The sequence below is a fragment of the Ochotona princeps genome, chromosome 4 (assembly GCF_030435755.1).
Source record: "Ochotona princeps isolate mOchPri1 chromosome 4, mOchPri1.hap1, whole genome shotgun sequence".
NCBI classification, from domain to species: Eukaryota; Metazoa; Chordata; class Mammalia; order Lagomorpha; family Ochotonidae; genus Ochotona; species Ochotona princeps.
The window spans coordinates 77,561,210-77,574,812 of NC_080835.1; the positions used below are offsets into that span (position 1 = coordinate 77,561,210).

General features: G+C 41.0%; 1 protein-coding gene across 5 annotated transcripts in view; it reads right to left on the reverse strand.

The window, feature by feature from the left end:
- The window catches only part of SIK2 (salt inducible kinase 2), a 125,914-nt gene that overhangs the window by 47,345 nt on the left and 64,966 nt on the right, over positions 1-13,603 (reverse strand). For all 5 annotated transcript variants that reach the window (XM_058663927.1, XM_058663926.1, XM_058663925.1 and 2 more), the window contains exon 4: positions 728-889. In XM_058663927.1, coding sequence (XP_058519910.1) covers positions 728-889 — 162 coding nt within the window. The remainder of the gene's footprint in view (positions 1-727; positions 890-13,603) is intronic.

Sequence of the window (13,603 nt, forward strand, 5' to 3'; positions counted from 1 at the left end):
AGTTTGTGCACTTTCCTTATGGCAACTACCACACTATATTTTTTTCAGCTCTAATTGAAAAACAGAAATTGTATAAATTCAGGGTGCACAGTGCTGTTCTGACATACATTGGGAAATCATTTCCACACATCAAAATAGTGTATTTGGCATGGTGTAGTACCCAATACATAAATGTTTATTGCATGATTGACTTCTGACTATGTGGTTAAAAAATTCAGGATAGAAAATTTAAATCTTTTACAATTGTGTAAATGCTGAGAGGCAAACAAGCAAAAATAATCTTTAACTTTAGTTTCCATGTTTTATATAAAAGTTCTCAAAATTGTTTATCAGAGCAAGGCCAGGTGCTTTTATGCAGATTGCTTTTCCTTCTCCTCCATCTTTCTTCTGTGACCTCACTGTAGCTAACAGCCACAACCCTGAGAGCAGGTTGGCACACCAGGGGCCTGCGCTGCTCATCCTCTCACCACACTTCCACTTCAACAAACACACCTCTTCCGGCGGGGCCCTCTCAACTCTGAGGGCTCCAGATGCCCAGGAGCCTTCAGGTGCAGCCCTGCCATTTGGAGGATGAATTTCCCTCCCTTTTCAGTTCCTCACAGACACACTTTGAGAAAGCTCGATGTCATCAGGTAGAAATGCCCTGAATCTGCACCTGTAGGCGTGTTCCCACACCCATGTGATGGCTCCCATCAGATCACGGGAGAGGCAGCTGTGTCCCAGTTACCTGCTATTTTGATGTTCATGTTGTTGTCCAGCAGGAGATTTTCGGCCTTGAGGTCACGGTGCACAATCTTTCGACCATGACAATAATCAACAGCAGACAGGATCTGCCAGAATTTTCGCCTGGCTTCAGACTCATTTAATCGGCCATGATTAGCAAGATAATCTGTGAAAGAGAGAAATGAAAAGCACAATATAATAATCTCATTATTGGTATTTTGGGATTTATTTTCTTCAAAAAGCTTTTATTTATTTATTTTTAATGAACAAGGATTAGTGTTTCAAATAATATTCTGCTTCCCAAGTTCCTTGCTTTTGGAGAAGAATTATATTTCAATGGAGTCCAGATGAAACAATGACCCAGACAATACCAAGTGGCTACTGTCACAAAAATCACAAAATGACAAAAAATGCTATAACAATTCATTTATTTTTACTTTATTTCAGGGTGATAGAGGAAGAGAGAGAGACAGACAAGAAGGATAAGAGTGAGAGGGCATGAGAGACACACAGAGACAGAGAGAGAGAGAGAGAGAGAGAGAGAGAGAGGGAGAGAGTTCCATCCATTAATTTACTCTCCAGATGCCCGTAACAGACAGGACTGGACCAGGTCAAACCCAGGAGGTAGGATTCTCCATCAGGTCTTCCATGTGAGTAGCTGGGGCCAATGTCTTGGGCCATGATTTCCTGCCTTCCCTGGCACATCAGCATGAAGCTGGATCTGATGTGGTACTCCAACAAGGGATGGTAGCATTACAAGAAGCAGACTAACCCACTATGCCATAATGGTGGCCGCTCCACAGCCAAAAGCCGGAAACTCAATCTAGGTCTCCCACGTGGGTGGGGTGGCAACAGCACAGCTGAGCCATTGTTTCTGCCTCCCAGGGTCCACATTACCAGGAGGCTGACATCAGGAGCTGGAGGCAGAGAACGAATACAGGTACTCTGAAGTGGGACACTGGGTCCACCCTGGTGTCTTAACTACTAGCTGGCTGTTTGCTCCCATAGATATTTTAAAATATTTAACAGTAAGCAGTTCAGCATGAAGGCTCAGAAGCAGACTGATTAGTTCTGATTTTGTTTTCACTCTTGGTAACTGGAATCTTAGCCTTTGAATCCTCAATTTGCTGATCCCAAAATAGAGATAATAGAATCTACCTTATAAGGTTATGTGCAGATTAAAGAAAAAAAAAATTCTGGCTAGTGAATGATTTAATATGTGAAAGTCTTCAAAGAGTTTGCTGCTATTAGTTGAACTGTAATAATCACTACTGTTTCTGTAGTATCAAGGGCTGACTCAGGTTACATTTTTTCCTTAACTGCTTTCTGGATCCTGTGATAAGGTTTCTGTTTCACACCCAATGGAAATTGCTTTCAAGTTATTGACAACTGTCCTAGACTAAAATCACTACCTTTTCTTAGTCCTTACTTTTTTTTTATTATTATTATTTTTTAAAATCTATTTTATTGTATTGTTGACAATCTTTACATAGTTAATTACACTTAAAGGAAAAAGAAGAAAGAAAAAAAAAGAAAAGAAGAAGAAAAAAAAAAGGTTCAGGGGGGTAGGGAAGTGGGCAATGCCACTATGTCAATATTGTTTCCATCATGTATCTGAGGCAAAGGGGGATATTGAGGGAGAAGCCCCACCTGGTTTCCCGCCCACCCCAAGTCCCGGATGTGGGGCACGCTCTGAGATATGTGCTCAAGTGGTGTTAATAGTTCTCCAGTTATGAATCGCTGCCAGTTTCGCTCGATGAGGTCGTCCACTGATTGATAATGGTCCATCATAAAGTCTCCGTTTGCCCCATATTTCGCTGCCAACATATAGCTGAGATGAATGATTGATCTGTTCAGTCTTCTGTCTTTTCTTGGTTAGAGTTCTGAGTCCAGCAGTTCGATTGGGGAGATCTCCCAAGATACTTATTCCCAGATTAGTTTCTTGTATGTTCTATCAAGCACAGGGCCCGGCACAGGCCCCGGCACAGTCCATATCAGCTGGTGGTTGCAATTGCTGTGTTGGTTCTGTTTTCAGTCCCGAGTTGCACTGGAACCAATGGGTGTTGCAGTCCAGTCTGGTTCGGCCCTTACATCAACCAGTGGGAGCTGCAGCTTAGTCGGGGCGACCCACAATAACCCCCACCAAGCCCACCCCCTACTCTGGTTTGCCAGTATGTGTAGCAGTAGACCAGTCTGTCCCATATCCCATTTGGCTCTGGTACTTGTCAATGGGTATTAAAGCTTAGTTCTATCTAACCAACTCAACCATCCAGCCCTCACATATGTGGTTGAGTGCCTCTCTATCTAGCCATCCCAGCCCCCGTCCTAGTTTTCATAATTAGTCCCCAGTGCCAGCTTCTGCCAGCTGATGCTGCGGCCCTGATCTAGTCCACATGCAGTGCACAGGTGTTGTAGCCTTGCTTAGTCGGGTCTGTCTCTATCCCAGCCAACACTCTCCAGTGGGAGTAGCTGTCCAGCGAGGGGACCAGCCCCTCAATCCCCCCGCCAGCTCTGCCCCTTCCTTCCTGGATCTCACGTGTGCTGGATGGGTGCTGCATTCATATCCAGTACAGGCAACCACGCCTTGGCATTCCATAATGTGTACTGGTTTTGTCGCAACCAAACCCGGCCCATCCCACACTCTGTTCTGGTGATCGGATTTGCCAGTGGATGACATGAACTGATTCAGCCTGGTCTGCTCCTGACCCATGCCGAATGTGTGCCAGTGGGAAACTTTCCATGGCCTATTCTGGGCTGTTTCCTATCATGCTTCTTGCGCTTACCTGCAGGGACTGTGTTCTGCCAGAGGAGTTGCCCAGGCTTCTCCATCAGAACCCCTCCCAGTGCCAGATTTTGTGCTTGCCAGGGGGTTCTTGAGCCAACCCTACTCGGTTCACCTCCTGTCCTAGCAGGAACAGTGGCTTTTCCTGGCTGGATTTCACCCCATTCTGGTTCTCATTGTTGGATGTTTCAGCCCAGCCATGGCTCGTCCATACCCACATACAGCTCACACATGGCTCAGAAGGGGGTTGAGATCCAGCCTAGTCAGTCCCACACCCGTCCTGGTTCTCCCTAACACCAGATGGTGTTGGGATCTGAACTGGCCTGGTGCATCCAATCCCAGCCCACACTAGTGCCTCGGGTGACTACAACTGTTTCCTAGATAGAACGCAGCCCCCATTCCAGCACATACACCCCTTGGTGGGAAACTCATCCCAGTTGTGGTGTCCCCTTACCTCCCATATTGGGCCTATTCCTAGCCGTAAATCACACACCCGCCCGTGGTTGCTCTGAGGACCATTAGGTGCTAGCCTGCTAGACAAGCCGGAGCTTATCTTTTACTTGATAGGTGTTCAAAGCTCAGCATTATTAAGGGATTGGAAGTTCTTCAAAGGAAGAGTTACTGGCATTGGGAATCTTTAGGATTGACTCAGATCCCAGATACAGTGGGGTCAGCCTAGAGCTATCTGAGCAGCGATTCAGACACCCACTACTCCAGAGCTCCCCGGCCGGGCGCACAGCCCGGCGCCAAATGGTGCACTGGCCGCCCGGGCCAAGCCCGCCATGAGCCAAGAGCTCATGGAGGACTGGGGTCGGGATTCGAGCTAGACGTCCTCTTCCGCAGCCCTCCGGTCGCCTCTGGCAGCCGGAGGTTTAAGCCTGCAGGCCCAAGGTTGCACCCCTCCCCAATCCCGTTCACCGCCCAATGAGGGTGGTGGGTGGGCCCCGGACATACCCAGTCATGGAGGCCTCCCCCCCCAGGAGTACTCACCCCGGAAGGAAGCAGGCCCCGCACCCAGGCATGTCCGGCCCAGCCCGCCATGAGCCACGAGCTCATGGCGGGCTGGGGTCGGGATTCGAGCTAGACGTCCTCTCCCGCAGCCCTCCGGTAGCCTCTGAGTCCTTACTTTCTAAAATAACCTTTCAATTATAATGAACACTTACTTGGTCTCAAAAAGAAACACTTCTTCCTATTGATTCTTTACCTGGTTTTCCTCCATCCCTTTCACCAACAAGTTCTTGTTTCTCTGCTAACCCCATGAGACTATCATAGTCTGGGCCAGATCTTTGCATTTCTTTTGCTATAGTATTTCCCTTCAAGAATCAATCTAACTAACCTAGCTTCTGATCTGCATTATTCTTAGCTAAACATTGTTGGTATTTTTTCATAATCTTTCTCAGGAGTGCCTCTTTAGTCATCTCACCCAAATGATACTTTAACATTTAGATCCATGAACTTCTGCTCACTCTGTTGAGAGCCTGTGAAAACTAACATGCATACAAATTCCATTTTGTATACAATTTCAAGGAGGACTGTAACATCTTAGGTCAGGAAATTCTGCCCCAGAGGGTGGGGGTGTTTGTGTTCCATTCACTACCTGGAATTTTTATAAAAATCTACACAGATTTTACAAGCATATTTGACCTTCTAAGTGACTTCATTGCCTACCTATAGACAGATTTTTTTTTTCTGCCATTGTAATGTTATCAAGATTGAGCTCTTCTCCTTAAACATTTCATCACCATCTTCGAAGTCATTACTATCCTATAGTCATTGAACCTCGGAAGTTTTGTAGTCCTTTACAATTCATATATATGACCACCAATGGATACTAACATTGGTAGTGCTGTGGTTTTCAAAGCGTGTCCATAACTGAAGTCTTAATAACTATGTTCCAAGCTATACAAATTTTTAAAACTGTCATTTTTATGTATTTGAAAGGCAGAATGACAGGACAGAGGGAGACAGAAGACATTCCATCCACTGATTCACTTCTCAAATGCCCACAACAGAAGGGACTACGCCAGGCTGAAGTCTGCAGCCCAGAATGCCATTTATGTCTTGCACTTGAGTGGCAGGAACCCAAAGACTTCAGCTATCATCTGCTGCCTCCTGGAATTCATTAGCAGGAAGATGGATTAGAAGAGCAGGTGACAGGACGTGAACCAGTACTCCCATGTGGGATGCAGGCATGCCAACTGGTGGCTTCACCCACTGCACCACAACACCCACCTCAAAGTTTTATGCAGTACAGTTAATGCTTTTATTCTGCTCTTATCATAAAAATATAAATTACATAGTACAGTGCCTGATAGATAACTACTGCTGAATAAATGTCAGCTACTATCATCATGATCACCATCACTATCAAGTGACAATCCCTTCTGTTTCTCTAGTACAAGAGCAAATGCCCCAGAATCTTACCAATGAAGTGGGGAAACCAAACCAGCTGAGTTCCCTTAAGTTTAGGAACCCTTTTAAGCCTCATATCCTTCAGACAGAAACCATTAGCATGCCTCAAAGCTAGAGATAAATAATTGTCCAAAAGATTAATAATTTATGCAACTCAATATTTAATGTCATGTTAAAAGGACTTAATTTGTAGTTTCTTCAATTTGCAATTTGGGAGTACAAAGGCTATTGCCAATTTAACATTTATACTTAAATAGTCTTTTAAAAACTTAGATAGCTAAATTGTATTCAGATGTTCTTAACCCACAAAGATTTTTTACATGTAAAAACTGAATTTGAAGAGAAACAGTGGTTTTATAAATATGACCTTTACAAAGCCCGAGGCTCTAAGGTGGCAATCAACATTGGCTCATGTGTGCTCCTCAAAAGATTCTTAAGATCCACTGTTTCCAACCTCTGTACCCAAATATCTTCCTCTAATGGTTCTTGCCTCTGATCAATACAAAAATGCCAAGCGAGAGAAAACCACTTCTTACTGTAGATCAGAATGCAGTCTTCATCAACTTACCCTGTGCTGGTGCCTATTAATCACTTTTGGATAAAGCAACTAATAAAGGTTCATAAAGTAAACGCATATTGTCACCACCTGACATCCAAATACGACTAGAAATGGATTAGGTATCTGATTCGTATTCAATTAAGAGAAAATTAGGGTTATCCTAATTTGAAGTATTAAATTGCAATACTCTCTATAATACTAAATTAAACTTTTAACCTTGAGACATATGAATAGAAACTACAGACTGTAAAATATTTTTTTTCTGTTTGTTTTTGTAAGCGCATAATCATTTCAAATTGTGTGTTTGACAAAAATTAAGGAAATTGTTGCCTCTGGTATGGCAATTTAACTGTGCTTTCAGCAATTTCTCTACATTAGACTGCATCTGTTAAGCCTCTGCATCAGTTTCAAGCCATGTGGAACTACTGAAGCAAACTATGGTCTTCTGAGAAATAAAATGAGCTTTTAGTTATGTAATTTAAAGCTTTTAAGGTTATTAAAAATGAAATGCATGACTGTATGTTCAAGTTTTCAGCAACAATTAAAAGGAAATATAGTAGATTTTTCCTCTACATAGAAACCAATAGGTTGTAATACAGTATTAAGATGACAGCAGACACAAACAGAGGAGTTCAAAGGTTTTTCATATATTTAGTAAAATATGTAAATACAATGCATTTCTGGATTTGTTTATTTACAGAGATTTCAAAATACAGTAGAAATAAATTCTAGAGTCAGACAAGCCTGTCTTGAATCCTGTGTGTATTGCTGAATTGCTATGTGACTTAGTCAAGTGACTAATTCCTGAATGACTATGATTTTTCAAAAATAAACCTCAAGCTTTCTACTTTAGTGAGGGTCATAAATTAAGCTGCTCTGCATATAAATTCTTTTTCCCCACTTGTCTTTCAATTTTATCAGCCCCTGGAATGAGGGAGAGGGTTGGAGGGATTATGGACTTGGGGAGCAGGTGGGAGGCACTGCCTCACTCAGGAGACACTAAGGTTCCTCCATGGCTTCAAGGTGGAGTTAACAGAAGGGAGCAGAGGGGTCTTTACTCAGCAACTCAGCAAGGAACAGTGGGTCCATGGACAGTTGTACGCAGGGTAGCACTGCTCTCCACGGGACCAGTTTCTGAGGTCTGAGTAGCTGTGGTCCCAGAGGAATTACCCGGGAAAGTGAGCTAAGGCCACTGCTTTCTCCAGGAGCAGCCACAGTTGGACAATCACATACAACTGAATTATAACTTGATGGCAAAGACGCCTTGCAGTGGGGTTTTATTCTGTATCTATACTATTGGCCTCTGTGTACACACAGCAATTTATCTTGTGTCTTGAGAATATCACGCTGTCTGCAATGTCTCTAACAATAGTAGTTACAACATGAATTATACATTAGGAAAAAAATTCGCAATTTTGATTCCGAAACATTCTTTGTACATGGTTTTCATTTACATAACAAGGAATATGATTTTTTGGATCAGCTTCCACATGTGTATGCATCACTAAACACACACACACAGAACTCCCCACCACTCTGTTAACATTTCTGCTTCTCTTTCACTTCTCTTTCTAAGGCTCTACCTTGAACATTATCTTTCCTTCTCCAAAATTCATTTTTCCCCCTTCCCCTTTGAGTCCCATTCCTCTACATACTGCTGCTGAGATCTTACAGGTTGAGGTCTGAGGGACACCTGTAGGAAAATGGAAACACTGGGATCAGTGTTGTGGAGTTTTGGATTAAGCAGCTACAGGCCATCCAATACTGGAGCCTGGGTTTGAGTTACATTTGCCCTGCTTCCAAACCAGCTCCCTACTAATGAACCTGGCAACGTAGAGGAAGATGGCCCAAGTGCTCTGGCAACTTGTCATTCTTGTGGGAGACCCAGATGAAGTTCCAGGCTCCTGGCTTCTGTAGCCAATCGAGAAGTGAATCAGCAGATCAAAGATCTCTTGCCCTAACTCTCCCTCTCTGTTACACTGCCTTTCATATACAGAAATACTTATATTTAATTAAAGGAACACTTTATCCAAGACCTTGGTTCAAGCCAATTACAGGAGAGTGATGTGTAGAGCAGCTCAGGACTACCCAGGCTCCTCAACTGTACTGACTCTTTTCAGGTCATAATCAAAGCACAATGCTTTCCCCCTCATGGGTTCAACTTAAGGAAGAAAACTAAACTCCTTTGAACTTAAAGGTTAACAATCATCCATTTATTCATTTACTCAACAAATATTTGAGTAATTTCTTTGTGTCAGTCACTATGCATAACACTTTGTTCTAATCAGATCTTTATTTCTGAGGAGAAAAAACAATACCTAATTAGATAAACAGAAATAATAAGGACTGGGTACAATGTATGCTAAGGAAGCAGAGTGAACAACTGGAACGCATCTGGGAGAGGCTTCTGCAGGTAGTGTGATCAGGAGAAGTTTCTATGAGAATGTCCTGTTTCCACAGAGGAAACGAAGTCCGCTAGGATAAGACGCAGCCAAAGGAGACCACAGGAGTACAGATAGCAGGGAAAGGGGGCAGGCATGAGATGAAACTGAAGCAGAAGTCAAACTTAACATTGATTAATAGGCCTAACGAGGGAGACTGTATTTCAAAATATTGGAAGACAATGTAAAGGGTTAAAGTAGGTGACAGATAACTATACAAAAGAAGCATCCGAATTGAACTCTACATTAAGAAGTCATAAAATTGTATTAAGCAAAAATTAAAACAAAAAAGCAATTTTAATCCCCTTTACAGGAATGGTATTCATCGTTGATGTGGGAGACACAAGTAAATTTCAGTCCTACATGCAAACAAATTGACAACACTAATTTGACAGAAGGTAAAATAATAAAAACTTCAATGAGCACTTCAAGAAATTATGGAAGACATGTTATGAGGCAATACTGGTTTACAGACAAGATGAGATACTGTTTGATATACTATAAACTCTCTTAATAGTTCCAGAACAACAGTTGGATTTTCTTACTAGCTTCGATATATATGTAGTAATGTTTCATTAACTGTCTCAGAACTGTATTTTAGGCAGTGACTAAAAAAAAGTCAGATGAATAGCTTGAAGAAATGCCTGGAGTCCTATTTAATATTTCCTGACGATGATGTCATCTCAATGGCTTTAAACATTGCAGACAATCTCTCAAACAGGCATCTTCATCCCACCTATTTTATAATTTCAAAAGGAACTGAAAGTCTGCTATGAATTATTTCTGAGTAATGAATATGACTGGACTGATGAGTCACTCTGAGATAAACTACTAGATGTTGTGAGCTATTTACTCAATCTATGGTAGTGTTACAATAATATTTATAAATGCAATCTGGTCACACTTCTAACACATTCTTTATACAGATAAATACATCCAGATAGCTACTTTGATATGCAATTATTTCTTAAGAAATGTATCCCAAAGAACAGACTATGGCTTACCAAACCATGAAATTTTTCTGTATTAGGACACAAATGTCCAACTTGGAGAATAAAATAATGATGAAAGAATATCTATTACTTATAGTAGTTTCATTTCTGTACAGAAGTATTTTAAATATAATTGTCTAAGGTTATTATGCAATAATAAATCAAAGAGCAAATACATCTCTTATTTCTTCAAGAAATTCTTTTGAGTTGAAACAACAGAAAATAAAGTCATGCTGAATTGTCTCATTAAGAAATGCAACTGGGGACATAACTGCGGACTAAGCTGCACAAGTTTTCAATGAAGCTTTTGTAAACAAGTTAGCTAAATAGCAAATCAATGTTCTTGGGTAGACAAGTTAATAAATAGTACTAAGTATCTGCTCTAGTATTTAGAAACCAAAGAAGACATCCAGTTCAGTGACAAACTGGTATTATTACAAGTGTGAAAGATTTTTGGGGTAGACAGCTGCTACCTTTTCTTTATTCTTACTCCACACCAATATTCATTCATACTCCTTGTCATGTAACTCTATGATGCCTCCAAACAGGGCAGGCAAATGTGTGCAGTTTAATCTCCTGTGTTTCTACCACGAGAAGAGCATGTCTAGAGTGAGAAATGTGGTGCAGATATGAATCCAAACTATAGCTCAACATGGAGTCCTCCTGGATGACTCACAGACAGATCAAGGGATTATGGCAGTTGTTTGCAATGTAACATCACAGCAGAAATAAAACTGGCACAATTTCCAATGTTGGAAAAAAGTGGCTTGGGTATAAAACTCAAAATTATAAAAAGAAATGTTTTGAACTCTTGCCACATAATGAATGATTGTAGTATTTTGTGTTCCTTAACTGTTACATACTTATATAATTTTTTTTAAAAAGTTTTACTCATTTATACTGGAAAGACAGATTTACAGAGTGAGGGAGAGAAAGAGAGAAAGATTATCCATCCGCTGGTTCACTCCCCAAATGATCACAATAGCTGGAGTTGAATTGATCAGCTGATCTAATTGGAAGCCAGGAACCCCTTCTAGGTCTCGTATGTGGGTGCAGGTGCCCAAGGACTTGAGCCATCCTCTGCTGCTTTCCCAGTCCATAAGGAGGGAGCTGGATTGGAAGTGGAGCAGCCAGGACAGAATTGGAGCCCATACAGGATGCCAGTGTCACTGGCAGAGGCTTGTGACTATAGCATGGTGTCAGCCACACTGGACCACTTTTTAAAAGCTATTATCAGCTATTAGCACCTAAATTCATTCACTGTTTCCTGTTTACTTTTAGTTCACTGCTGGAAAAGGGGAAAATTGATCAGTCACATTTTGAAGAGCCAATTATGATTCATTTTAAGAAATAAATGTTTAGTTTTGGGTAACATCTAAGTCAAAGGACTAACTGAAGAAGACAACAAGGCAAAACTCTGGGTTGAATTCTTAGCTCTTGCAAAAATCACTACTCATTGTAGGCTAATGTTTCTAACATATTTAGAAACCACAAAAACTCTTATTATTACAGCCATTATGGAGAACAGTATGGAAGTTCCTCAGAAAACTAATAATAGATCTAACATATGACTCAGCTATACCACTTAAGGGTTTATATGCAAAGGAAATGAAATCAACATTATCAAATAGAGATCTGCACTCCTGTGTTCATTACAGCACTATCCAGAACAGCTAAGACACAGGATTCATTCGGATGTTCATCAATCGATGAATACACACAGACATTAGAATATTACTTAGACATAAAAAATGAAATTCTGATACTTGTGGCAAATGGATAAAACTGCACAGAGGCCAGACACAGAAGCACAAAGTCTCCCTTTATATGAAAGTTATGTGTATGTTATGTGTTTAAAGTTATGTTTATGAAAGTTAAAACTAAGTTGATCAGCAATTAGAATGATTTCCAGAGACTGAGAAGGGTAGGGGGAGAGGTGACACACAGAGGTGAGATAAGGGATAACAAAGTATGAAAGTACTAACTTTCAGTGTTGCACAGTTTCAGCAGTTAAGAGACTTTAGTTCACCATAATGTATTATATACTACACATGGAACTGCAGATGAGCTGGCAGGCTGTCCACATGGAGGAAAGGTGGAGAGGTGGGGCTGCTAATTAGCTGATCTGACAAGCTTGTATTACACAAATTTGCTGAAACACTGTATGGTGTACCCCATAAGGGTATGTAAATACTACATGTTAAGAGAAAAACATTCTTAAGAAAAAATAAAGTGAAATAACTACTGAAATTTCTTTTAAATTCAATATTAACACTCCAGTGGGTATCAGTTTTGTGTAAAAATGTGGCTTTAAATTTGCCCTTGGTTTGTTTTTGTTTTGTCTCATTCTGTTAATTTCAAGTACAAAAATCCCTAGGGTGCTTGTTTTAGGACTAGAGAGAAATAAGATATATGGGAGCCCTGAAATTATTTCTTATTCAGCAGTGGAGCTGTAAGGACAAAACTTTTTTTTAAAAGTATTTATTTATTTTTGTTGGAGAGTCTGACATACTGAGAGAAGGAAAGACAGAAAGGAAGATCTTTCTTTTTTTTTAATTAATTACATTTCATTTTATGACACAGTTTCATAGGTTCTGGGATTCCCCCAGTCCCTCCCACCATGGTGGATTCCTCCACCTTGTTACAGAATTACAGTTCAAATCCAGTCAAGATTCAGTATGGAAGATCTTGTGTTCACTGACTCACTCCCTAAGTGGCTACAATGGCCAGAGCTAAGCTAATCCGAAGCCAGGAGCCTGGAGCCTCTTCTGGGTCTCCCACATGGGTGTAGGGCCCCTAAGCCTTAGACTGTCCTCTACTGCTTTTCCAAGCTACAAGCAGGGAGCTGGATGGGAAGCTGGACCACTGAGACCTGTACCAGTGCCCATATGGGATCCAGGAGCATGCAAGGCGAATCCTTTAGCTGTAAGGTTACCGTGCTGGGCCCAGGATAAAAGTCTAAATGAAAAATAATTCACTGTAAGAAGCCAGAAAAAAAAATAGAACACATCCAAGAGGCCCATAAGAAAGAGTAAGTCACTCCAGTCTCGGCCATATTCAGGGTTGTAACAGGCAGCAGAGTCTCTCTCTTCACCTACGGCAGTTTTGGAAAACAAGCCCTTAGTTGTCACAAACTTGGTGGTAGGATGCCAAAAGATGAGTGTTCAGAGTGATAGAAACGCAACTCAGCAAAAGAATAGAACCAGATGGCTCCTGAATAAATGTTTGCTTTTAACAACAGAAAGAACTTAAGAATTCAGTGGTAATGACTCTGGAACAGGTAAGGTCTTGAGCAAAAATTTCTTCTGCAGCCTTTAGAAGACTAATATTCAGCAAAAGGACATGACTTCATAGAGTTGGGTTTGCAGACTCACTCTTAAATTTAATGATATCTCTAGGTGGTTTAGGTGGTTAGTCTTATGCCACAGTTATGGTAAACCAAGAAAGAGATTAGTATGGATTTCTTGTCACTACCCTTAGGAATTAAACACACTATTATCCTACAGTGCTGACACACAAAGTTCCAGATAAAGGCAATTTAAAATAAAGCTTTCTGAAGATAGAGTTTGGTATCTCTTTCACGAATTCTTAAGTTTTGTTAAAGCTCAGTGTCTCTCTATTTAGCTCAGAGCTTTAGACTGACCGAGGTTAAACAAAGGGTCTACAACTTGAAAGATATTAAAATTGCATCTTC